The sequence below is a fragment of the Lithobates pipiens genome, unplaced genomic scaffold (genome assembly GCF_037356315.1).
Source record: "Lithobates pipiens isolate NorthernLeopardFrog02 unplaced genomic scaffold, aLitPip1_a1.2 Scaffold_10, whole genome shotgun sequence".
NCBI lineage: Eukaryota > Metazoa > Chordata > Amphibia > Anura > Ranidae > Lithobates > Lithobates pipiens.
In genome coordinates, this window is record NW_027507686.1 from 228,056,096 (window position 1) to 228,084,007 (window position 27,912).

At 44.8% G+C, this 27,912-nt stretch overlaps 1 protein-coding gene across 10 annotated transcripts in view; it reads right to left on the minus strand.

Annotated features, from left to right (window-relative positions):
- Positions 1-27,912, minus strand: part of SHANK2 (SH3 and multiple ankyrin repeat domains 2) — a 1,084,923-nt gene that overhangs the window by 273,836 nt on the left and 783,175 nt on the right. For all 10 annotated transcript variants that reach the window (XM_077462543.1, XM_077462526.1, XM_077462535.1 and 7 more), the window contains one exon: positions 14,760-14,884. In XM_077462543.1, the coding sequence (XP_077318669.1) occupies positions 14,760-14,884 (125 nt within the window). The remainder of the gene's footprint in view (positions 1-14,759; positions 14,885-27,912) is intronic.

The following is a 27,912-nucleotide window of genomic DNA, read 5'->3' on the forward strand; positions in this document are numbered from 1 at the left end:
TTTTTCTAATTTCCATGCCTTTGGTAAAAAAAAAAAAAAAAAATCCCAATAAGTGTATATTAAATTGTTTATAGTATCTACAAACTATGGTATATATGCTGGAATTTATATGCAGCTATATATTCTATACTGTAATGGCATTGATCAGCGATTTATAGTGGTCCTGTGATAGAATAGCGGGCAATCTGGCACTAACAGACACTATCTGGGAGGGTCACTAATTGACACTGGCATTGCTAGTGACATGAATACAGTGATCAGTGATAATACTGTACACTGTCCTAAACACATGGGTTGGGAAGGGGTTAATATCTAGGGGCAATCATGGGGTTAACTGTGTGCCTAACAATGCTTTGTAAGGAGAAGGAATAGCCAAAAATCACAGTTTCTTGTATGCAGAGTTCTGTGGTTTTGTAAATTTGAAACATTTGTAAAAATGATTGGGCACAGCCGATCAGCTGACTGCAGCCAAAATCAGTGGCAGAAATCAACTGCCAAATTGCAGCTGTGTCTAATTGAGGGGGGAAAAAAAATGCTTTTCATTATTTTGTCCACTACAAGGACCCATACAGAGGGGAAGTAGATAACGTGTACTGTAATGGAAAGCTGGCTAATGAGGTGTTTCAATGGCAAGGTTTAAAGAAATAGAGGAGTTTGTAAGCCATGTGCAGGATGTTGTTAGACGTCCTGTTTACCACACGATCCGAAAATCGGACGAATAAAATACCGCTTTCGGCGCGATCGTAAGGACAGAGCTTTTCGAGAGCTGATCACAACAGTTCATCCGATATTATTTAATCTGACAAGCGTGAAAATTTTCCTCGTACGATATCAGATCATACGATTTTCGTTTAGTCAGTAGAGTTGTTGTCCGAAAATACAATACAAACACACTACAACACATGACATCACTTGCGATTTTTTTTCTCCGTCGTGCGAGAATTTTCGTGACTTTAGTAACTTATTCAATTTCTATTTGCGACTAGTAAGCGAAAAAAGTCAGACTATCTGTCGGATTTGTGGATCAGGTGTACGGGGCATTAAGTCTCTCTCTCTATTTTTCTCCCCTCCCCCTCTCACTCCTCCACTCAGCCAACAAACAGGAAAAGGATGTGATGTACAAGGAAATAACCTGCAAAATTGCATGTCAACACACGTCCATGGAAGGCAATGCATTTCAAGCACTTTTATGCATTTTAATGAAATATGAACAGACCCTTAAAAAGGCAATAAGCAATGTTCTTATTCTCCAAATATAATCCATTAAAGCGGGAGTCCACCGGGACTCCGCGTTTTTTTTTTTTTTTTAAAAGCCAGCAGCTACAAATACTGCAGCTGCTGACTTTTAAATAGTGGCACTTACCTGTCCAGCGCGCCCGCGATGTTGGCACCCGAAGCCGATCGCTCGCTCGTGCCGCCGCCATCTTGGGTATGGGAATCAGGAAATGGAGCCTTTCGGCTTCATTTCCCGGTTCCCTACTGCGCTTGCGCGAGCCGCGCGGCGCAATCCGGACGGTCCCCGCTGCCTCTGGGAGCTGTGTGTTTCCCAGCAGGCAGCAGGGCACTTGCTGAAGGGGGCGGGCGCTTGCGGAAAGGGGCGTAACGTACGCCCCTTTCCGCAGAGAGCTAGCCCGGAAGTGGGTGCAGTTACCTGGATTATCCAGGTAACTGCACCCCCCTCCCCCCTGAAAGGTGCCGATTGTGGCGCCGGAGGGGGGGGATTCCAATGAGCGGAGGTCCATTTTAGGGTGGACCTCCGCTTTAACATCCATTACTTAATGGTCATGTGATCCGTTTTCCATCAAATAATTTTTTACTGTGTTTTTCTACCTCTACGAATCCCATAGTCTATAGTCCAGGGGCATCCATCAGTGCAGCCTTACCATTGCCATCAGTGCAGCCTGATTGATGCCCATCTGCAGCCTCAGAGAGGACAGGGAGGAGGGCGAGACGAGCTTCCATAGATTACATACAGGAGAATCTCCTGTTTACTCAGTGGCCTCTTTAATACAAAGTCCCACCTCCTATGATAGACACAACAGTCATCCAATGGAAGCCCAGGAGACGGGACTTCCTATTACAGACGCCAGCTATGTAAACAGGAGATTCTCCTGTATGTAATCTGATGGCACTCGTCCCGTCTCCCTCCCCATTCCCTTCAAGGCAGATTATATGGTATAGATCTTTTGTGGTCCTGGTGGCCACAAAAGATATATATATACAAATTACCAGGGGGGCCGTATCAAACCAGAATGTGGGCAGGACCTTGGACATGCCTGCTATAGTCCATGGGACTGTGGGATGAAAGAAAGAAATCTATTAGTGTATCATCTTACTGTATATATTACTCCAGTACACAGAAACGACTTACCTATCTTTTGCTGATAATCATTATATAATGGGTAGCAAATTATGAAAAAGTGTTCCCCACCTACAAAACCTTGTATAATATCTTTTAAAGCAACCCTACATCTTGGCTTCTTCCAATAGATTTACTGTATTTTAGAACTCTCGCTCTTGAAGTCTTCTGCATTGTGTTGATATGGAACTTGAAGAATTCCAGTATAGATATTTTATACATTAGTTACATTGATCCAGCTTGAATCAATGTAACTCTGTATATACAGGCATACCCCCACTTTTGAGTACACAATGGGACCAGAGCATGTATAGAAAACGTACTTAAAGTGAAGCAATACCTTTTTTCACTTTTAGGGTGTAATGGGGGGGTCGGGGTCTGTAGTGGGGTGTCAGTAACACACTGGAACAGGGCGGGCTGCGCTCTCGGAGCTTCAGCTCCTTCTGCTGCAGCGGCAAAATGTCTGTCCAGTACTTGCGAGGCACTTTACATAAACTCGCGGGTATGTCTGTACTCGCGAGTGTACGTAAAGTGGGTGTACGTAAAGTGGAGTTCCAGCCAAAAAAAATTAATTAATGTGCATGAAAAAAAAAAAAAAACATTTGGAGAAAAACTTTTTTTTACTCGCCTCTTAATGCCTGTTGCTAGGGGGTCCCTTATAATCTGCCTCCTTCGCTGGGTTCCTGACGTCACTTCCCTCGGCGCAGGAAGGGCGATCAGCTCTCCCCCCTCCCTTTAGGCAATCATCTGGGACACATCACAGGTCCCATATGATTGCATGGCCAGTCATGGTGCGGCTTGCGCATGCGCAGTGGGTGCCCGGCTGTGAAGCCACGGTCGGGTGCCCACAGGTACAATGCCGGCGCCACCGAGCGGAGGGGGAGACGAGCGGTTCCTCGATCCCCCGCATCACTGGACCCTGGGACAGGTAAGTGTCTGATTATTAAAAGTCAGCAGCTGCAGTATTTGTAGCTGCTGACTTTTAATTATTTTTTTTTTTTTAAGTGCAACTCCGCTTTAAAGCGGGGTATGCCTGTATCATACCTGACCAATGCCCCTGGAGGCTGGAAATCAGTGAAGTAGACACCACTACTCCAGTGATCTCCTCCTGCTTCCTGGTCCTGTGAGCAACTGCATTCCTGCTTACTGAACACTGAAGGTTGGCCATTGGCCGCATAGGTGCCATTCAGAGAAGGCTTTGCATTCTGACTGAATGCAAAGCATTCTATGATCAGACAGGGTGGAAAACGTGACATAACTGCCCAACCCCATCCAATCAGAGAACACTTTGCATTTATCCAGAAAATGCAAAGCAATCTCTAAATGGCGCTCGTGATGAGCAGCCAATGTTCTGTATTAAGTAAGGTAGTAAAGTAAGTGCAGCCGCTCAGCGTGGGCCCCAGAACCCTGCACTTCAGTGATTTCCAGCTTCCAGGAGCATCAGCCAGGTATGGTATATACTGTACATAGCTATATCGGGCCAAAGTGGACCAATGTAACTATGTATAAAATATTCATACATGGAATTATTCAAGAGCAAGAGTAAAATATACTGTATATACAATGTCTACCTGTAAAAGAATGTATCTAGCTATAGCCATCCTCGGTGAAGTCTTCCAGATCTAGCCAAACAGGAACACAAAGGAGCGCTACGCAAGGAAGGCGGTTTTCTCACCATTCAATTGTGTGAATAGCTTGGAGGGTGAAAATAGAGGCTTACTGTAAATGGTCCTAACACTGAACACCCAGGTCACACTGTATACTGCTCACCTCTCCATAGCAAAACACAGTCCTCTGTTTCACAAATACAGTCTCTGTTAATACGTAACTGCTTATAACTTTTCACCCCAGCTAAGATGAAATATTGGCTTTCCCTCTTGTAGACCATTTCTAGTTTGCAGTGTGTTTATTTTTGAACAGCGTCTCCAGGCAAAAAAAAAAAAATTGTGAGCTGCTAATCCAGGAAAGCGAATGCTGACATCAAAAGTCTTCCTTCGCTTTTTTTTATATTAATAACCTGATGTATGAAATGAAAAGCATTTTTGCTGATGTCAAAAAGCTATGTAGAATTACTAAAACTCTGCACCATAGTGGCCTAATAGGGAAGGATCTGTACAAAATGGGCAATTACATGAGAAATGAAGCTTGGTGATGATTGATGTAGGATTTTGCACCTAGACTGTAGTAATAGCATTGCCCCCCGTACAATAATTAGAATACGGATAGGGAAGACCGTGCTGAAGGAGGACCTTCACATTATGCCATGTGATAGATACAAAAAAATGTATAAACTCGGGGCGTAAAAAAAATGGAGATTGGAAGCATGTGACGTGAGCATATAACATTTGCCTGTATATGTATTGTAGGTCTTACATATGGAGTAGAGTTTTGGTCACTGCATTGCAAGAAGGCAGATGCCTACTACTTAAAGCCTAACTCTGGGATAACACTGCGTGCATGAAATGGACAGTTGCCTTTGGCTGTCCAATGGAGGGGTTCCCTCAAGATCCAAAAAGGGGACTGGCATCAGCCCCAGGGGACTGAATGGGACTGCAAAGTTCTGCCACATCTGCGGCCCTGTATGGGGGAGACTGGGGCGAGTATAATTTGCTTCTCCAAGTAGAAAAAATATTCAGCAATGTGTGTTAAAGGTTTTTTTTTGCTCAGAGCTGGGCTTTAATGTAAAACTGAACTCAATAAGTAAAAATTGGAAACATCTGTACAATGTAGGGTTGCACAGATCAATACACTGTTATTTGTGCCGACACTAAGCATTTGCATGAATATTTGTACTTGTGTATATGCTACCTTCCAGGCCGGTTTGCATTGCGATTTTAGGCGTGGTTCAGGTTCCAATGCAAAATGTAGTGTATGAGATTAGAAATCCAACCTGAACTGGACTGAAATTGCACAGGACTCGTTTTCAAAATTGTACTGTTAACAGGCTGTAAAAAATCATATGAAAACTGATCTAAATCTGATGTGAAACTCATGTCTCTGCAAGTGAAATCTGTGTGTTTTCCCATGAGTTTTTATGCATGTATGGTGTAAACAAGCCCTAAAAAAACTGTCACATGACTCTAAAAATAGGTATTGGTAATTTATATGGGCGAACACTTGAGAAAAAGTATCGGTACCTGGTCTTAAAAAACTGGTATCAGTGCATCCCCAATACAATGGTAAGTGTGCCTACACAGAACCCTGAAAAAAGTACCCTACGTCCTGAATTCCTCCTGAAAAATAGCAGAATGCTCTCCAATAGGTGAGGGTGTCTAGGCACTCTTTTTACTACAGCCTCATAGTTGTGTATCTGTAGTGCGTGATCTAAGGCACTGCGGCATTAGCGTGCTAGCCTCAGGAGATTTGGAATAAGATTTGGCAATGTCACTACTGTGCTGCTCACTGTCCTCTATGCTGGAGACTGTGACATGATGAAGTAAAACCCTGCCTCTACCAAGATGGCCGCCTCCATACAGAGACACAGTGACCGCAAGGTACGGTAAGTTAGTTCCTCTTTGACCTTATGTAAGCATTACAAGACTCTTTTAGTAAGGCAACAAGCAATGTACACAGTATAGTAACGCATAGCAACCAATCAGCTTGCACTGGTCTGACTGCAAACCAAAATGTATCTGGTTGCTGAGTAAGCATCCTTCACATTGATTGAATGCTCTTTGCACTGCCTTAACAAAGACTGACTCCTGAAAATTCTCAGCAATAGAATACATATACATTGTTTTCACTGCTGGATCTAAAGAGCCATTATGGTACAAATAGTGATGGATGACGATCAGCTGTATACCACAAAATTCATACACTCCCATCTCCTGTGTGCACAAACAAACAGCAAAATGCCAACCATCTCTTAACCTTCATTTCTATCCGGCGTGCTGCATATCAACCACTTCCTTAGCTCCGTATCAAACAGCTAAATTCAGCACCCAAGACTACTGTTCTTGTCTCCATGGCAACCCAAGCCCCGGCACTTCCACCACAAGGGCAGCCATGTTGGAATGCTCACACTAGTTAATTGTATGAGAACACTGGATGGTGCAGGACCACATGGCCCATCTTGTCTGCCCATTTTCCTATTAGCCATATAATCACTTACTAATTGGATGCTGGTGGAATGAATTTCTGTTGTACACGAACAACGTAACCTGTTTAGTTCACAATTCATGGAATCATGAAGCATTGTGTAGTTCTACGTTAGATGTGCATAAGAAAAAATCTGTTATCTGATTTCTGGACATTATGATATGAAGAATAAAGTGAACCTTTAAAGAAACATCTATTGCTGCTGAAATACATAGCGTATGCTACAGAAGGCATTTAAGAGAACCAGTTGTGGCTGTAAGAATCTTAATAATAGTTGCTTATAACAAATATATTTGCCTTAGTATTTAGCTTTACTTGGTTTGTCTGACTCTGTAGCTTGAGAGTCAGACCGGGGCGTGTGCCACAGTTGCTGCCCTCTCACTTGACTTTTCACCTCCTGACACACTGAGCTCTCAGGTACTAAGTAAGTGGCCAAGTATAAATATTTCGTACATTTATAATAATTAAAGTGGTTCTAAAGCCTTAGGCCCCTTCCACACAATTGGCTTGCAAAGATCTGCCTGTATGTTTTTCAGTTGGATCTGATTGGGCCACCCATTGACTTGTATGAGCGGGCCACCCATTGACTTGTATGAGCGGGCCACCCACTAACTTGTATGAGCGGGCCACCCACTGACTTGTATGAGCGGGCCACCCATTAACTTGTATGAGCGGGCCACCCATTAACTTGTATGAGCGGGCCACCTACTGACTTGTATGAGCGGGCCACCCACTGACTTGTATGAGCGGGCCACCCACTGACTTGTATGAGCGGGCCACCCACTGACTTGTATGAGCGGGCCACCCACTGACTTGTATGAGCGGGCCACCCATTAACTTGTATGAGCGGGCCACCCACTGACTTGTATGAGCGGGCCACCCATTAACTTGTATGAGCGGGCCACCCATTAACTTGTATGAGCGGGCCACCTACTGACTTGTATGAGCGGGCCACCCACTGACTTGTATGAGCGGGCCACCCACTGACTTGTATGAGCGGGCCACCCATTGACTTGTATGAGCGGGCCACCCATTGACTTGTATGAGCGGGCCACCCATTGACTTGAATGAGCGGGCCACCCACTGACTTGTATGAGCGGGTCACCTATTGACTTGTATGAGCGGGCCACCCACTGACTTGTATGAGCGGGCCACCATTGACGTGTATGAGCGGGTCACCTATTGACTTGTATGAGCATATGAGCGGGCCACCCATTGACTTGTATGAGCGGGCCACCCATTGACTTGTATGAGCGGGCCACCCACTGACTTGTATGAGGGGGGCACCCACTGACTTGTATGAGGGGGCCACCCACTGACTTGTATGAGGGGGCCACCCACTGACTTGTATGAGCGGGCCACCATTGACGTGTATGAGCGGGTCACCTATTGACTTGTATGAGCATATGAGCGGGCCACCCATTGACTTGTATGAGCGGGCCACCCATTGACTTGTATGAGCGGGCCACCCACTGACTTGTATGAGGGGGCCACCCACTGACTTGTATGAGGGGGCCACCCACTGACTTGTATGAGCTGGCCACCCACTGATTTGTATGTGCGGGCCACCCATTGACTTGTATGAGCGGGCCACCCATTGACTTGTATGAGCGGGCCACCCATTGACTTGTATGAGCGGGCCACCCATTGACTTGTATGAGCGGGCCACCCATTGACTTGTATGAGCGGGCCACTCATTGACTTGTATGAGCGGGCCACCTATTGGCTTGTATGAGCAGGCAGATGTCAGTGGAGATGTGTATGCAGAACACCTGCCTGCCATCCGATAAGACCTGCTGAAAACAGAGCTGTACGATTAATCGCCAAGAATCATTACTGTGATTTTTTCCCCGGTGCGATCTTGACAAAAGTTTTTCCCGATTCTTTCTATGCAGAGAATGATCTCTGCTCTGCTGATGCCACAGCCATCAGAAGGAAAGAAGAAAAAAAAAACAAAAAAACGGGCAGACTGCCAAGAATCACAACATTCTTTAGCAGTAGAACTAAGTCTAAACATTGTAACAATTTGTCAAAGGAATAGACTTCTGTGTGTAAATGAGGAAAGTTTAACCACTAAACCTTTTTCTGACATTTGTTGGTTTCAAGTTGAAATCATTTTTTTTTTGCTAGAAAATTACATAGAACCCCCAAACATATATATATATATATTTTTTTAGTAGAGACCCTAGAGAATAAAATGGTGGTTGTTGCAATATTTTATGTCACACTGTATTTGCGCAGTGGTGTTTCAAATGCGATTTTTGTGGAAAAAACGTACTATAATGAATTAAAAAAAACGAATCAGTAAAGTTAGCCCATTTTTTTTTTTTTTTTTTTTGTATAATGTGAAAGATTTTACACCGCGAGAATCGTGAGAGAATTGTGATCTTTATTCTAAGCAAAAAAATTGTGATTCTCATTTTGGCCAAAATCGTGCAGCTCTAACATTTGCCATCCGTCCAGCAGGTGAAAATGGAAACGCTGTCCATTTTCATTCAATCTTCCCATACAGAACAGCAGGGCTCTGACAGCTCCATCCCTGCACAGTGAGCGGAGATGGCCCTGTCATCCGCCTGCTCAGCTGAGATCAATGGAGCGATCTTCCACTGAGCGGATCCGCCTCCTGTGAAAGGGGCCTTAAAGTGTTACTAGACCCAGGATTTACTATTTCTGGTCTTACACAGTACACAGAACATGGAAATGCAATTATTTTAGTAAATATAAACTGCTAAATACCTTTTCTCATCAGCAGTACATAGCAGTCTTGTGACTTCTATCAGTGTTTTGTTAAAGCTTGTAGGAGGAGTTCATTCTACTCTGTCCTATGACGCTACAGGAGGACCCCCGATCCTCTGTCTGGACAGTGTTGATTGGCCCTGTGCTGATCACATGCACCCTCCCAAGAAAAGAATCTCTCTAGCAATACACACCAAACTGAGCATGTGTAGCTTTCTCCCTAGCCTCTGTTCTATTAGCAGATAGATTGAGGACCGTGGAAGAAGGGGAGGATCAGAGAAGACAGGATCAAACAGCCTTTTTACACAATGCAGAGGATTAACCCCTTAGGTTCCACAGTGAAAATAACAAGTTTGCTTTACTGCATATACAGACTAATTTTACTGTTGTGGGTTTAGTAACACTTTAAGGGTAGTATGGGTAAAGATTTTTTGGCTATACTTCTACTGTGGGTAACAGGAGTGCATTAATGCCGCGTACACACAATCGGAAATTTGGCCAGCAAAAGACCTATAAGAGCTTTTGGTTGGAAAATGCGACCATGTGTATGCTTCATCTGACTTTTGCTGGGCGAATTCCCACAAGCAAAAGACTGATAGCAGGTTTTGATCGTGCAAAATTCCTACGGTCGAAAGTTCAGCGAACTTGTGTGACCGTGTGTTTGCAAACCAAGCTTGAGGGGAATTCTGTCGGAAAAAACATCCAAGATTTTTCCAATGGAAAATCCGCTCGTGTGTATGCGGCATTAGTTCTGCATTTCTGTGACCCAGATCCAGTCAACAGCAGGCTAAAGTCCCCCGTCGGCTGGCGTCACAGAGCCTGTCCATGCTCTGAAGAGATTCCAACTGTGAGCCTAAGCCAGCTGCTCCCATTCCTTCCATAGCCTGGTGTTCCAGTGAGCACAGGAGGGGCAGAGCAGAAACAGGTGACTGTCAGTCACTGAAGACTGAGAACTGAGCGATCATTTGTCGTCGATGCTGCACTCAACTAGGTGAGTATGATTGTTTTTTTGTGTTTTTTAAACCTGCACTTCTCCTTTAATACATTCTATGCATTAAGGTGAAAAACCTTCTGTGCAGCAAAATTCCCCCAGCTTCGTTATATTTACCAGAGCCTGATCAGCTCTTACCGCTGTTTCCCTACTCTCGGGGCAGATTGATAGCCATTGGCTCCTACTGCTGTCAATCAAATGCTGTGCCAAGTGAAGGGGGGGGGGGCGAAGCTGATCTGCCTGCTCTGTGTCAATAGATGCAGACAGAGCAGCGCAGGAAAGCTGCTTTCCATGGGGGCACTTGCTGAAGAGGGGGTGTCTGGAGCGCTGGCAGGGGACCCCAGAAGAAGAGGATCGTGTCTGCTCTGCGCAAAACCATACTTACCATTTTTTTTTTAAATAATATTAAAAAACTAAAAAAAACTTCACTGAAGTCAGATTAGTGAAAGTCAAATTCTGTTTGTTTACTACACTTTTTGTCTCTACTTATCAAGTTAAATTGTATTACAGAAAAGGAGACATACCTGGTCTAGACATTTCACCCTATAGCAGTAGTCATCAACCCTGTCCTCAGGGCCCACTAACAGGCCAGGTTTGCAAGATAACTGAAATACATCCCAGGTGATGTAATTTTCTGCTCAGTGATTGCAGTATTCTATAGTCTGCATCTCCCCAAGGTAATACATAAAGCCTGGCCTGTTCGTGGGCCCTGAGGACAGGGTTGATGACCAGTGCCCAATAGTCTACAAGCCATCTTCTACGCATTACAAAAGAAACTTTATTGCACAATTCTGTTATTTTTTTTAGTTTAAACCAGATAATTTGTATTGAAAACAAACATTATTTTTACAATTTACAACAAAACTCAATCAATCATTCCCACTAAAAACAAAACTAAACAAAGCAAAAAACAAAACAAAAAACTTAATTTTATATTGAAGAGCTCAGACTAATTATGTGACTTAGGCCCCTTTCACACGGGGCGGATCAGTAATGATCCGCCCCGTGATGATCCGCTTGCTCAGCGGGGATCGCTCCGTTGTCCCCGCTGAGCCAGCGGATAACAGGGCGGTCCCGGCACACTGTGCAGGGACCGCCCTGTCAGCTCTCCTCTATGGGGGATCGGATGAGCACGGACCGTCTGTCCGTGTTCATCCGATCTGCTCTGCAGATGGATAGAAAAATAGGATTTTCCTCCGTCTGCAGAATCGGACAATTGTGGAGGCGGACGATATCGGGTGTCTGCGGATGTTCATCCGCAGACACCCACTATCCCATAGGAATGCATGTAAGTCCGTATTTCATCCGCAAACGGATGGCTGAAATACAGACATAATGTCCGCATGTGTGAAAGGGGCCTTACAGATTATACAGTTACTATTACTTATTACTGTCACTGTTATCTTTACATACCCCAGTATACACCCTCTCATATGGTGTATTACAGGCCAAGCTACTCCTGACATTGCCTCTCACAATGCATTGCTTCAGTACCCGTCAAGGGCATAAATGCGTCATTTTAGGGACAGGTGGTGCCATGCTAAAAGAGAGGGAGCGGGGGAATGGAAGTGTGGTCGTGTGGCCTACACACCAAGGAGAAAAGCCATTCACGGAAATCCCATCTGTAATTTATTAGGAGAAAAATATGAAAAAGGGCTGATTCCCAAGCAATATGGGGCATGTGAGAAAATCTATCAGTGATAGAACAAAGACAATATAAATTAATTAACCAAAGCAATTATATTTATCATAGAACGCACACAAACACATTACATCACAAGTAATGCTGTTTTTGCCTTTAAACCTATTAAGCTGTCACCAGGAGATAAAACTACATAACCACAGAAAAGTGATGAGTGGACCCACTGGCCTACTGACATGAGAGGGAAGTCAAGCTTTGCCTAATAAAGTGGGCTCTGGTTTTGATGCTCCCAAGAGGCTTCAGCAGCCTTTTTTAATATCTGCAATGACCAGTGACAGCTCACCACATGTAAAGACACAAAAGGTTTACCAAGTGACTTCAGTAAACAGCTGGTTATAAGACTGTTGATAGGATAGACGAATATAATCTAGTTTACAACAGTTGAAATATATCTATAGGCTGAAAAAAGTTGTTTTTTTATTTATTTTTTAGCTTTTGGATAGAGTAGAGAAGGGTTTAAACCCTTGTGTGTGTGTGGGCTGATTTTACTTCACGTCTTGTTCCAGGGTATGGTTGCTACCTCACCCCTTTAAACCCGAACACATACTAATTACACAGGTTCTGTGGCTGATTAAGGTTGTAATTAAACTCACTTGGTGCCTTATCTGCATTTAATTAGCCTCAGAACCTGTGTAATTCAAAGGTGTTTGGGTTTAAAGGGGTGAGGTGGCAACTCTATCCCAGGGATCCAACAGTGAATCCACACTTGGATGGTTGTCACCAGAATAGGTCTCCCCACCTGAAGATGTCTCCCGTTTTCGCAATGTCGCGTACACATGATCGCACTTTCCAACAACAAAACAGTGGATTTTTGTTCGAAGGTTGTTGGCTCCAACTTGTCTTCCATACACACGGTCACACAAATGTTGGCCAACAATTACGGACATGGTGATGTACAAGACGTACGGCGAGCCGAGAAAAAGGAAGTTCAATAGTCATGTGATATCTCCATTACGAACGCTAGTTTTACAAGACCGAGCGCTTCTAGCTTGTACTTGATTCCGAGCATGCGTGAACTTTTGTGCAATGGACTTGTGTATACACGATCGGAAAGTCAGACAACAAAGTTTTGTTGGCGGAAAATTTGAGAACCTGCTAGCTAACATTTTTGGCGGAGCATACATACGGTCGGACTTTCAGCCAAGAAGCTCACATTCAACATTTTTCATCGGAAAGTCAGATTGTGTGTACGGGGCATAAGATTTTGGATTTCCCATTACTTTCTGTCCCAGGGACAATAGTCACCAGGACAAATTATTAAGGTGAATCTCCTTGGTGCAAAAAAGCAACAATAAATAACTTGATAAGGTTTTGAACACTTCCCTACCCCATGCAAAATTTTAAGAAATAACATTTTGGCTTTACATATACTCATGCTTTATTTAATTTTTATTTTTTTTTCGTCTTACCATCAGCTCACAAAAATAAAAAACGTTTAGGAAAGCGTCAAACTCTTCACAGTTTAGTACTGCGAAAACATCAGTGCACTTAAATCACAGTTCATCAAGCAAGCATCCAGTACTGAAGCACACCTTTGTCATATTACATTGCCAATATTAAACTTATCAAAAGTAAACCAACCTTGTTTCCATTGAACACAAACATCATGGTACAAAACACCCAAATATGACCGTGCAAGGACACCACAGCCACCGATCAAGCACTTTTTTTTTCAGTGTCTACTCTGCACAGCCTGCAAACATTGGAAATGCTTCATAGCCATATTCAGTCCATTGAGGTTGGAAATCACTCCACCGTCACTTATCGTTTTTAGGATCTACACAACACTGCCATACAGCTCCACAACAGACTGAACAAAGCGTCAAGCTTCAGTAAAGCAAGCAAATTTACATGATCTTCTTCCAACAAATCGGCTTCAACACACGGATCGCTAGAGAAATCAATGAATAACATCCAAAATTGCATGCTGAACACAAGCTTTGATATACAGAAGTATTACAACAAATCTGGGCTCATTTAATGCAAATCTGTCACATTCGAAGCAAGATCAAGCATGGCGAGGCAAGCTAAAATAATTTGAAACTGCTTTTTACAGATTTTTGCTGAAAATCTGCAGTTCAGTACCTTTTATTCAAATCTCTGACCTCATAGGAGACAGCTACATGAAGCCAGGATCTTCGGACATTGCTTTTTGCTTGGCTGGCGCAGGTAATTAGAAACGTAGCTTGTGCTCACAGAGGAAATCGTATTATATTGTCACATTAGTTTGGACAATGACAGCCTCAGAGACAACATGTTACCTTATCAATGTAGCCTTGGGAAGAATCTACTCCATGTCCAGGAACCCTCTTAGCCCTTGTACACACGGTCGGACATTCCAACAACAAAATCCATCGGATTTTGTCCGAAACAGGTGTTGCATACACACGTTCAGACAAAGTTGTCGGAAAATCCGATCGTACGTAACGTGATGACGTAATTTCGTTACGACGGGACTAAGTTCAGGCTAGTAGCCAATAGCTTTGGTCTAGGAATTTTATCTGAGCATGCGTGGCACTTTGTCCGATCGGAATTCTCTACACACAATCGGACAAAGTCAGATCGGATCATGTTGTCGGAATGTTTTATAGCCCAGCTCTAAAACTTTGTCAGTCGGATATTCTGATGGAAACAGTCTGATGGAGCCCACACACAGTCGGATTATCCGACAACACGGTCCGATCGGACATTCTCTGTCGGAATGTCTGACCGTGTGTACAAGGGCTTAGAGTTGACTGACATCTTTTAGTATCATAATGAAAGTAGCAGTTACCCACAGCAACTAATCAGCTTTCAGCAGCTAAGAGAGGGTGGATTTGTAATAGCCATTTTGTGATTTTGCAGAACTTAAAACAGAAACCCATGTTGCCTACCTCTATAAGGAAGTCTCCGGTCCTCAGGCCGGCTTGCCATGCCACCCCATCCTCATCCACTGATTCCAGGTACTGCAGAGCAGGGAAGGCCGGTGTTGGGTTAAATTCCTCAATAGGAGTGTCCGCTAAAAGGGGAAAATAAAAAATGACGTAAGCCTCAACAACTCCAGAGAATTAGTTTCAGAATAGGAAGTCAGTGACAGACTGGTGGGAAAAGTGCTCTGTAGCCCCTTAGTCTGCTTGTAAAGTGGCCCATCTGTAGCATGTATAGAACATGCTGCAGCAAAAACGACATTTCTAGAGAAAAAAAAAAAACGAGTCAAATCACATTTAACCACTTCAATACAGGGCACTTAAACACCTTCCTGCCCAGACCAATTTTGAGCTTTCAGCGCTGTCGCATTTTGAATGACAATTGCGCGGTCATGCTACACTGTACCCAAATGAAATTTTTATCATTTTTTTCCCACAAATAGAGCTTTCTTTTGGTGGTATTTGATCACCTCTACGGTTTTTATTTTTTGCGCTACAAATAAAAAAAATACCAAAAATTTTGAAAAAAAAAATGTTTTTCTTTGTTTCAGTTTCAAAACTTTGTAAATAAGTACGTTTTATCCTTCACTGATGGGCACTGATGGGGCTACACTGATGGGCACTGATAAGGCGGCACTGATGGGCACCAATGATGTGGCACCAATGAAGTGGCACTGATGAGGTGGCATTGATGGACGCTGATATGTGGCACTGATAGGTGGCACGGATGGGCGACACGGATGGGCAACACGGATGGGCGACACGGATGGACACTGATAGGTGGCACAAATTGGCACTGATAGCTGGCACGGATTGGCAAGGATGGGCAGCACAGATGGGCATGGATAGGCGGCACAGATGGGCATGGATAGGCGGCACAGATGGGCATGGGTGGGCACTGATAGGCGGCACAGGTGGGCACTCATAGGGGGCACAGGTGGGCACTCATAGGCGGCACAGGTGGGCACTCATAGGCGGCACAGGTGGGCACTCATAAGCGGCACAGGTGGGCACTCATAGGCGGCATTGGTGTTATACTGTACTAATGGATGCCAATCAGTGCCAAACAATAATGCATGCCAATCAGTGATGCCCATTGTGGGCACTGATTGGCATCCATTATGGGCACTGATTGGCATCCATTGTGCTGACTGGCATCCCTGGTGGTCTAGGGAGGATTACCTTTTTCTGGGCATCCCTGGTGGTATGGTGGCGTCCCTGGTGGTCCAGTGTGGGCATCCTCGGGGGGGGGGCTGTGCTGATAATCGATCAGCACAGACCCCCCCTGTCAGAGGAGCAGCCGATCGGCTCTCCTCTACTCCTCTTCCTATTTACACTGTGATCAGCCGTGATTGGACACGGCTGATCACGTGGTAAAGAGTCTCCATCGGAGACTCTTTACCGAGATCGTAGTTGCCGGGTGTCAGGTGCCGCAACAACGATCGCCGCGATGCGCGCCCCCGGGGGCGCGCAGCGGCTCATAATCCTGATCACGTCATATGACGTCCGATCAGGATTATGAAACCACTTTGCCACCGTCAATTGTCTATAGGGCAGGCGGCAAGTGGTTAAATTGACATGCAGTTGCAATTGCCGGCACCTAGCTATTTTAAAAAAAAAATTGCTTATTGACGGCTGACTACTGAATGTCTCCTCCACCCTTTGACAGTTCTTATATAGGTAAGGGCAAGGCCACCTGGCAACATCATCTGGTGGCACTGCCCCTCTTGTGAGGCTACAGACCGGTGCATGCTGGGTGATGTCACCAGGTGGCCTCGCCCTTAATTATATAAGAACTGTCAAACGGCAGAGGAGGCATTCGACAGTCAGCCGTCAACGAGTGCAGACCGTTTTCTTCGGGTTCCGACGGTGCTGCGGGGGCACACTGTTTTTTTTTTTTTTTTTAATAAAGGAATTGTCAAAAACTGTCTGTGTTTTTATTACTTTTTGACACTTTTTTGGTGAAAGGGTAGAGGTACTATGTACCCCATACTCATTCACATGGGGGGGGATCTGGGGGCCTTTTTCTTAAAGAGGATGTAAACCGCTGGCTTTTATTTTTTTCTGACCTGCAAAGTAAAGGCATAATGTGCTAGTATGCATCACATATGCTTATGTGAAACCTACCTGCAAACAAAGCCCTCAACTGATGCATTGTCCCTGCTGGTGGCTGCATCCATCTTCACCCGTCTTCCTTCCGGATCCACGGACTCTGGCTGTGTGACTGGCCAGAGCCGCGTGACGTCGCTCCCGTGCATGCGTGCGGGAGTCCCCGGTCACAACACAGGCGGGCGGCTGTTCCTTCACAACACATGCGCCAATGACGTCATTAACGTCATCTCCTAAACAGTGCAGGTTTAGAAGATATTTACACTACCAATAGGTAAGACTTATTACAAGCTTACCTATAGGTACAATTAATAGAAAGGAGTTTACAACCACTTTAAAGGTGGACTTTCAGATTCCAATAAGCCCCTTGCCCACAGACCCCCGCAACCAAAGCCCAGGGTTGTAGGGAAAAGACCCTTGTCCCCATCAACATGGGACAAGGTGTTTTGGGTGGGGGGGGGAAGATCCATGTTAAGGGAAAGGGGGCCTTGTATGGTTTAGGAGGAGGGGGTGCTTGCTCGTCCCTCCCCCTTTCCTGACCTGCCTGGCTGCATGCTTGCATAAGGGTCTGGTATGGATTTTGAGGGGGACCCCACGCAATTTAAAAAAAAATGTTGGCGTGGTATGGACTGTTTTTTTCTTTACTTTTTTTTTAAATTTAGCTGTCAGTGGGGAAGCTCATTGATAGGTGATGGCACGGCCGGCTTCTTGGCCCCACTCCTTAACAACCAGCTTTTGTGCCCTGATTGGGCAAAATTTTGCCCAATCAGGGTGCAGAATGCACTGTGCAGTGCATTGCAGGGAGTTCGGCGGGGCTAAGACCTGCCGGACACCCAGAAAATTCAAAGGCCGATGTTTGGCCCAAACTCATGCTCGGGCCAAACCATAGTCCGATGTGTGGTCATCCCCTTCCTATAAACATGACATATCTTAGGCAGGTCTGACCCTGAAAAAAGCTTACTTACTGTTTGTTATTTGGTAGGAGGTGGGAACAAAGATATGGATCTGACTTCACTGACTGTGTGTTTGTTCCAGGTCTGTGACTTACTGAGAAGTAAAAAAAAGACATGAAGAGCCCTGAAGATAGTACATAACTTTGGGCAACAGCCTCAGAGAAAATTGAGTACTGTCCGTGATACTTTTTTTTATTTGCACTAACATCCAATTTTTCAGGACAAGCTTTCGGGTATGTCCCCTTTCTCTGTCACAATTGCACTAATACGGTTACAATCACATTAGGCAACAGCCTCAGAAATGTCAATTAATGTGTAGGTCAAGCTAAAAACGTTTTTTCTGGTTTTGGATAACGTAGGGAAGGAATAGCACTCATGTTGGGTTTTCAGATAGTAACAGTACTCTTTCCTAAACAGACAAAAATAAGTTCTGGCTGGATATACACTTTAAGGCCTGTTTCACACAGAATTTCTTGAAGCTTGTTGAAAGCCTGATGAAGCCTGCCAACAGCTTGTTTAAAGTGTCAATCAACACTCCCATTAAAATCTGTGTTTAACCACTTTCAGACTGGACCATTTTGCTGGCTTAAGACCAGAGCACTTTTTGTGATTCGGCACTGCGTCGCTTTAACTGACAATTGCCCAGTCGTGCGACGTGGCTCCCAAACAAAATTGACGTCCTTTTTTTCCCACAAATAGAGCTTTCTTTTGGTGGTATTTGATCACCCCTGCGGTTTTTATTTTTTGCGCTATAAACAAAAATAGAGCGACAATTTTGAAAAAAACGCATTCTTTTTTACTTTGTTTTAATAAATATCCCCCAAAAATATATAAAAAAACTATTTTTTTCCCTCAGTTTAGGCCGATACGTATTCTTCTACATATTTTTGGTAAAAAAAATAATTATTGATTGGTTTGCGCAAAAGTTATAGCGTTTACAAAATAGGGGATAATTTTATGGCATTTTTATTAATAATTGTGACTGCGACATTATGGCGGACACATTGGACATTTTTGACAAATTTTTGGGACCATTGTCATTTATACAGCAATCACTGCTATACAAATGCACTGATTCCTGTGTAAATGACACTGGCAGTGAAGGGGTTAACCAGGGGGTGGCAGTGTAGGGGTTAAGTGTTCCTAGGGGCGTGTTACTAACTGTGGGGGGCTGGATTTTGTGTTAGTGAACACTGATCTCTGCTCCAATCACATGAAGCAGAGAAAATAAGTAAATAAGATTGCGCTATGGACAGATATAATGCCTATACACTGCAAAAATGAAAGAAAAACAGGTGAAAATAAAAATGAGATAAAAAGTAAACTCGAGAGGTTGAAGCTGCCTGTGCTTAGAATCTACCCCTTAAAATAAAGGAGTAGGTCAGAGATAAAGTATGAATTAAGCTTGTTAGAAAAGGTTTTAGCGCCACAGCTTAATTCATACTTTATCACATGAAGCAGAGATCAGCGTCACTTGTTGCTAGGCAGAACGGGGAGATGCTGTTTACAACGGCATCTCCCCGTTCAGCCTCCCCGTGAGACGATCGCGGGTATCCCCGCGGCGATCGAGTCCGCAGGACCCGCGACTGGACTCACGGGGGTCCCGACCGGCACACGAGCGAGCCGCCGGCGGCACGCACGCGATGGCAGGGCGGCATATAGAAATGGACGTACCTGTACGCCAATATGCCTGCCCGTGCCATTCTGCTGACGTACATCGGCGTGCGCCGGTCGGGAACTGGTTAACATTTACAAACTGGAGCTGAATGGTAATTTAAAAGCTTCAACAAAGCTTGCTGAAAGCGCCACAAAAACTTGCTGTTCACAGGGCTCCTATACAAGATGAAGCCCATGTAAAACACGCCTTAAAGTGTTTCACTTCCTAAGAGACATATATTGCCTTTTTTGTAGAAAAGGTACTAGTTCTTAAGGGTAGTAACTTAAAAGGAACCAATCAGATTCCACTGTGCTGGTGTCAGAGTAGTACAGGTGTCTTCTGAATGGCTATATTAGTCAACTGCATCTAACATCTAATATTTAGCACTTGGCTATTAGAACACCTTCATTTTCAGATATTTAAAGTACCATATATATAAAGTTTAGGATAAATTAAGGAAATGTTAAACTTCCTTTTAGGTTTCTCTAGCCATCTGAGTGTCATTGAAAACATTTCTCTTCACTTCCTGTCCTGTAGACCAGCCTTTTTCAACCAGGGTGCCCAGGCAACCTGGGGTACCCATATGTATCTTCACGGGTGCCTTGGCAAAATGCCTAAAAATTGCCCCAAAAAATAGTTTACAAGCCAGCAGGTGGATAAAAATTGATGTCCTTTTTCCCCACAAATACCACCAAATTCATTTGGTGGTATTTGATCACCTCTGCGGTTTTTATTTTTTGCTCTATAAACAAAAAAAGGCTGACAATTTTGAAAGACAAACAATATTATTTACTTCCTGCTGTAATACGTATCCAAAAATAATTTAAAAAAAATTAAAAGTATTCATCAGTTTAGGCCAATATGTATGCTGCTACATATTTTGGGTAAAAAAATCACAATAAGCGTATCTTTATTGGTTTGTGCAAAAGTTGTATCGCCTACAAAATAGGGGATAGTTTAATGGACTTTTGTATATTTTTTTTCTCTTTTTACTTGTAATGGCGGCGATCTGAGGTTTTTAGCGGGACTGTAACATTGCGGCAGACAAATCTGACCCCAAGTGACACATTTTGGGGACCAGTGACATTACAGTAATCAGTGCTAAAAAAAATGCACTGATCAATGTATAAATGACACTGACAGGGAAGGTGTTAACACTAGGGGGTGATGAAGGGGTTAACTGTGTTCCCTGGGTGTGTTCTAACTGTGTGGGGGACTGGGCTCACAGGGACAACAGAGATCGCTGTTCCTGATCAACAGGAAGAGCAGATCTCCATGTTGTCCCGTCAGAGCGGGGATGCACCTTTTTTTTCCTGCCTCTCTGTACAGCGATCACAGGTGGCTGGCGGACATTGAGTGCGCTGGACGTGCGCACCTGCAGTGCGCATCAGGCACTCACACACTTACAGTATCTATTGCATGAAACGACATACAGGTTCATAGTTTCGCACAATAGAGTGGCCCTGTCGCAGTATATGTGCGGTGGGCGATCTTAAAGCAATTAATTACATAGACCACAGGTTTTCATTACAATCTTCCAGCTGCCGGCGTCCGAGCAGCCAATGACACCATTGGTTGATAAGGGGAACGCCTAGTGCATGCAAAGCATCCTCGTTTTCCCTTCCTCTGTCCCTCTCCACCAGCACTGGGGTCACATTAGCTTAGTGAGGGGGAGAAACTGAGGGAAGAGAAAAACCTTGGAATACCAGTCAGTACACTGGTAAAAAAAAAAAAAGGTGTGTTTGCTTTGGGAGAATAAGGCCTCATGTACACTGTTGCTGCTAAACGGACGTTTAGGAACAGTTGGGCATTTTTTTCAACTGCTCCTGAACGCTCCTCTTATCTTATCAGTGCATGTACACGGGGTCGCTTATAGTCGTTTTTAGGTAGTTCAGTTTAGAGACCTCTTTTGGAAAGCAAAAAAATTAGTTCAGATGCTGAGTTTAGAGGCATTTCGAGCTCCAAACGCTTCAAAATGTGGCTAAACGCAGTAAGCTGCATTTCGTTTACAGGCGGTTTCATTTTTGGCTATTTTGAGAAAAAAAAAACTCACTTCTAAATGCGGCATAACGCAGCTAAACGTGGCATGTAAACACGGCAAAATGTACGTTTTAAATGTGGGTTACTATCAAGTCAAGTTAAATCCTTCAGGAGAGGTGTGTACATTAAGCCTAAATCACCTCCAACGCTGGGTGTACCGGATTCCTCGCATTTCTTGTTGCGTCTACATCAGTGTTTCGCACCCTTTAAAATTCTGCACAATCTTGAGGCGTCCCATTCTAAAATGTAAAAAAAAAAAAAAAAAAAAAATAGTTTTGTATAATGTAGCAACATCCACACATGTTGTGACATTATACAAAACTATTTTCATTTTTTTTTTACATTTTAGAATGGGACGCCTCAAGATTGTGCAGAATTGGATCCTAAGGCCTCATGCGCAGATGAAACCTCTGTTAAAAAAAAGCTGAAACGCGCGTTTTGCCGCGTTTGCATGCCGCGTTTAGACGCGTTTGCGTTTAAACGCGTTTATAAAGATAACATCATGTAGACCCTCCCCAAGCTCTCAAAGCATTTTTTTTAACTATTTCTGCTATTTTGATCAGAGTGAGCAGCAGCAGCATAGAGAGCAGTTGTACACTTGCATTTGCCGTGTCACTTGCCACGGCACCTGCCACAAGTTGTGGATTGTCCACTTGCCACGTCACTTGCCACAAGTTGGGGATTGTCCACTTGCCACATCACCTGCCACGTCACCTGCCACAAATTGTGGATTGTCCACTTGCCACGTCACTTGCCACATCACCTGCCACGTCACTTGCCACGAGATGTGGATTGTCCACTTTCCACGTCATCTGCCATGCCACCTGCCACAAGCTATGGATTGTCCACTTGCCACGTCACCAGCCACATCACCTGCCACAAGTTGTGGATTGTCCACTTGCCACGTGACTTGCCACATCACCTGCCACGTCACTTGCCACATCACCTGCCACAAGTTGTGGATTGTCTACTTGCCGCGTCACTTGCCACATCACCTGCCACGTCACTTGCCACGTCACCTGCCACAAGTTGTGGATTGTTCACTTCCCACGTCACCTGCCACGTCACCTGCCACAAGTTGTGGATTGTCCACTTGCCACATCACTTGCCACGTCACCTGCCACGTCACTTGCCACGTCACCTGCCACAAGTTGTGGATTGTCCACTTGCCACGTCCCTTGCCACAAGCTGTGGATTGTCCACTTGCCACATCACTTGCCACGTCACCTGCCACAAGTTTTGGATTGTCCACTTGCCACGTCAGCTGCCACGTCACTTGCCACGAGATGTGGATTGTCCACTTTCCACGTCATCTGCCATGCCACCTGCCACAAGCTGTGGATTGTCCACTTGCCACAAGCTGTGGATTGTCCACTTGCCACATCACTTGCCACGTCACCTGCCACGTCACTTGCCACGTCACCTGCCACAAGTTTTGGATCGTCCACTTGCCACGTCAGCTGCCACGTCACTTGCCACGAGATGTGGATTGTCCACTTTCCACGTCATCTGCCATGCCACCTGCCACAAGCTGTGGATTGTCCACTTGCCACGTCACCAGCCACATCACCTGCCACAAGTTGTGGATTGTCCACTTGCCACGTGACTTGCCACATCACCTGCCACGTCACTTGCCACATCACCTGCCACAAGTTGTGGATTGTCTACTTGCCGCGTCACTTGCCACATCACCTGCCACGTCACCTGCCACAAGTTGTGGATTGTTCACTTGCCACGTCACCTGCCACGTCACCTGCCACAAGTTGTGGATTGTCCACTTGCCACGTCACTTGCCACATCACCTGCCACGTCACTTGCCACGAGATGTGGATTGTCCACTTGCCATGTCACTTGCCACGTCACCTGCCACGTCACTTGCCACGTCACCTGCCACGTCACTTGCCACAAGATGTGGATTGTCCACTTGTCACATCACCTGCCACATCACTTGCCACATCACCTGCCACGTCACCTGCCACAAGTTGTGGATTGTCCACTTGCCACGTCACTTGCCACATCACCTGCCACGTCACTTGCCACAAGATGTGGATTGTCCACTTTCCACGTCACCTGCCATGCCATCTGCCACAAGTTGTGGATTGTCCACTTACCACGTCACCAGCCACATCACCTGCCACAAGTTGTGGATTGTCCACTTGCCACACCACTTTCCACGTCACCTGCCACGTCACCTGCCACAAGATGTGGATTGTCCACTTGCCACGTCACCAGCCACATCACCTGCCACAAGTTGTGGATTGTCCACTTGCCACGTCCCTTGCCACGTCCCCTGCCACGTCACCTGCCACAAGTGGATTGTCCACTTGCCACATCACTTGCCACATCACCTGCCACAAGTTGTGGATTGTCCACTTGCCACGTCACTTGCCACATCACCTGCCACGTCACTTGCCACAAGATGTGGATTGTCCACTTTCCACGTCACCTGCCATGCCATCTGCCACAAGTTGTGGATTGTCCACTTGCCACGTCACTTGCCACATCACCTGCCACGTCACCTGCCACAAGTTGTGGATTGTTCACTTGCCACGTCACCTGCCACGTCACCTGCCACAAGTTGTGGATTGTCCACTTGCCACGTCACTTGCCACATCACCTGCCACGTCACTTGCCACGAGATGTGGATTGTCCACTTGCCATGTCACTTGCCACGTCACCTGCCACGTCACCTGCCACAAGATGTGGATTGTCCACTTGCCACGTCACCAGCCACATCACCTGCCACAAGTTGTGGATTGTCCACTTGCCACGTCCCTTGCCACGTCCCCTGCCACGTCACCTGCCACAAGTGGATTGTCCACTTGCCACATCACTTGCCACATCACCTGCCACAAGTTGTGGATTGTCCACTCGCCACGTCACTTGCCACATCACCTGCCACAAGTGGATTGTCCACTTGCCACGTCACTTGCCACGTCCCCTGCCACAAGTGGATTGTCCACTTGCCACGTCACCTGCCACAAGTTATGGATTGTCCACTTGCCACGTCACATGCCAGTCACCTGCCACAAGTTGTTGATTTTCCACTTGCCACGTCACCTGCCAAGTCACTTGCCGCGTCACCTGCCAGGTCACTTGCCACGTCACTTGCCACAAGTTGTGGATTGTCCACTTTCCACGTCACTTGCCACATCACCTGCCACGTCACTTGCCACAAGTTGTGGATTGTCCACTTGCCACATCACTTGCCACCTGCCATGTCACTTGCCACGAGTTGTGGATTGTCCACTTGCCACAAGTTGTGGATTGTCCACTTGCAATTGCAATTGTTTAAAATATTTTTCTAATGGTTTTTCATCATTTGCAATCATTTTAGAGATTTTTAATGTAAAAAAAAAGGTCACCTTTAAAAACGCATATAAACGCAAACGCGGCTAAACGCGGGTGCCACGTTTAGCCGCGTTTTGCGTCTGAAACGCAGAAATTTTTGTTTCTGAACGCATTTTTTTGCTTCTGGAAAAACGAGATTAAACGCAACTGCATATAAACGGGAAAAAACGAGACTGTGTGCATGGACACATAGGATAACATTGAATGAGTTCAGGTGCAGTTGAAAAAACTGTCCAACTGCATCTGAACGCGCGTTTAACTGCGTCTCGTGTGCATGAGGCCTAAAAGAATTGAGCTCTGTAATTTCAGAGCCATTGTATCTAATTTTTAGGGACTCATTAATGACGGGAATAGTCCCACTGGATTGGCGCAGGGCGAACGTGGTGCCTATATTTAAAAAGGGATCAAAGTCTTTACCAAGTAACTATAGACCTGTTAGCTTAACTTCTATAGCTGGGAAGATACTGGAGCGTTTAATAAAAGACCACATCGACGAGTTCTTGCTGAACAAAAACACTTTAAGCAACAGACAACATGGATTCATGAAAGACAGAAGTTGTCAGACAAATCTGATTTCTTTTTATGAGGAGGTAAGTAAAACCTTGGACAGAGGGGTGGCGGTGGACGTGGTATACTTGGATTTTGCAAAAGCATTCGATACAGTTCCCCACACACGGCTCATGTGTAAGGTAAAGTCTACTGGTTTGGAAATATCAGTTTGTAAATGGATAGAAAATTGGCTAGAAGACAGAATTCAGAGAGTCGTGGTTAATGACTCTTACTCTGAATGGTCTAAGGTTATCAGTGGTGTACCCCAAGGTTCAGTGCTGGGACCCTTACTTTTTAACATCTTTATAAATGATATTGGGTCTGGGATCAAAAGTAATATTTCTGTCTTTGCAGATGACACCAAGATATGCAGTGGAATAACGTCTTTACAGGATGTCTCCAATTTACAAGCCGACCTCAATACACTGTCTAATTGGGCGACTATGTGGCAGATGAGGTTTAATGTTGATAAATGTAAAGTTATGCACTTGGGGCCTAAGAATATGCATGCATCGTACATACTAGGGGGAGTACAACTGGGGGAATCCATAGTGGAGAAGGATCTGGGGGTTTTGGTAGACCATAAGCTCAATAACAACATGCAATGCCAAGCTGCTGTTTGCAAAGCGAGCAAAGTCCTTTCTTGTATTAAGAGAGAAAGAGAAAGAGATATAATTTTGCCCCTGTTCAAATCATTAGTAAGACCTCACCTGGAATATGCCGTTCAGTTTTGGGCACCAGTTCTCAAAAAGGATATCGGGGAACTGGAGAAAGTGCAGAGAAGGGCAACCAAACTGATAGGAGGCATGGAGGAACTCAGCTATGAGGAGAGATTAGAGGAACTAAATTTATTCACTCTTGAGAAGAGGAGATTAAGGGGGGATATGATCAACATGTTCAAATACATTAGGGGTCCATATAGTGAACTTGGTGTTGAGTTGTTCTCTGTACGGTCAACCCAGAGGACACGGGGGCACTCTTTACGTCTAGAGGAAAAGAGATTTCATCTTCAAGTACGGAAAGGTTTCTTCACAGTTAGAGCTGTGAAAATGTGGAATAGACTCCCGCCAGAGTTGGTTCTGGCCAGTTCAGTAGATTGCTTTAAGAAAGGCCTGGATACTTTCCTGATGGTACATAATATAACTAGGTACTAACATAGGTAAAGTTGATCCAGGGAAAATCCGATCGCCTATTGGGGGATCAGGAAGGAATTTTTTTCCCCTGCTGTAGCAAATTGGAGCATGCTCTGCTGGTTTTTTTTTTCGCCTTCCTCTGGATCAATTGTGGGCATAAAATTGGGTATCTGGATTGTACGATTATTTTTTATTTTATTTATTTGTTTTTAGGGTTGAACTGGATGGACTTGTGTCTTTTTTCAACCTGACTAACTATGTAACTATGTAACTATGTAACTATGTAACTATGTCAGCTTACTAGACCACTAGAATCATTTGTTCTCTCTCCTTCCGCATGGTGAAACCATTTGTTCAATCTTATTTCCTGAATCTCCCTCTTATGATATAATGTTTTCAGTGTGTTTGTTATAGTTCTGCATCCCCATTTTGTCAAAACAAGGTTTAAGTAAAGCAATCAAGTAAAAAGAATAATAGGATCTATAGATTCCTTATGATAGTACGTAATGATATGGCTTACTACTACTTCCTCGTAGTAAGAGCAGAATAGGCAGCAGTGTTGACTGGTTGTGTTTAGGCTGGATTCACACCTATGCAGTTTTAGTGCTTTTTGCATTTTGCAGATTTGCACTACAGAATGTGTTCCATAGGAAACCATGGTAAATGGACTGTAGTGCAAATCTGCAAAATGCAAAAAGCACTAAAACTGCATAGGTGTGAATCCAGCCTTAGACCCCTTTCACACCACACCGCACCTTGCGTCGGCGGTAAAACGCCGCTATTTTTAGCGGCGTTTTACCGCCGGATTTGCGGCGCATTTCGGCCACTAGCGGGGCGCTTTTACCCCCCGCTAGCGACCGCGAAAGGGTTAAAACCGCCGGCAATACGCCGCAATAGCGGCGTTTTGCCGGCGGCATTACAGCGCTGCCCCATTGATTTCAATGGGCAGCAGCGGTGGAGGAGCGGTAAACACACCGCTCCTTCACCGCTCCAAAGAAGCTGCTGGCAGGACTTTTTTCTGACGTCCTGTCAGCGCACCGCTGTAGTGTGAAAGCCGCTTTCACACTACACACAATGGTGCAGCTTCTTTAGGGCGTTTTGCAGGCGCTATTTCTAACGCTATAGCGCCTGCAAAACGCCCTGGTGTGAAAGGGGTCTTAGTGATTTCGGCAGCTTAAAACAATATTCTGCTGTTTAGTTAGATTTCTTCTTCAATAAAGCTATGTTGTTGAACAAAAAGTTCTGCCTAATCTGTCTAATAATTAAGGAATTATTGCTCCATATGTGTGTGTGTATATATATATATATATATATATATATATATATAT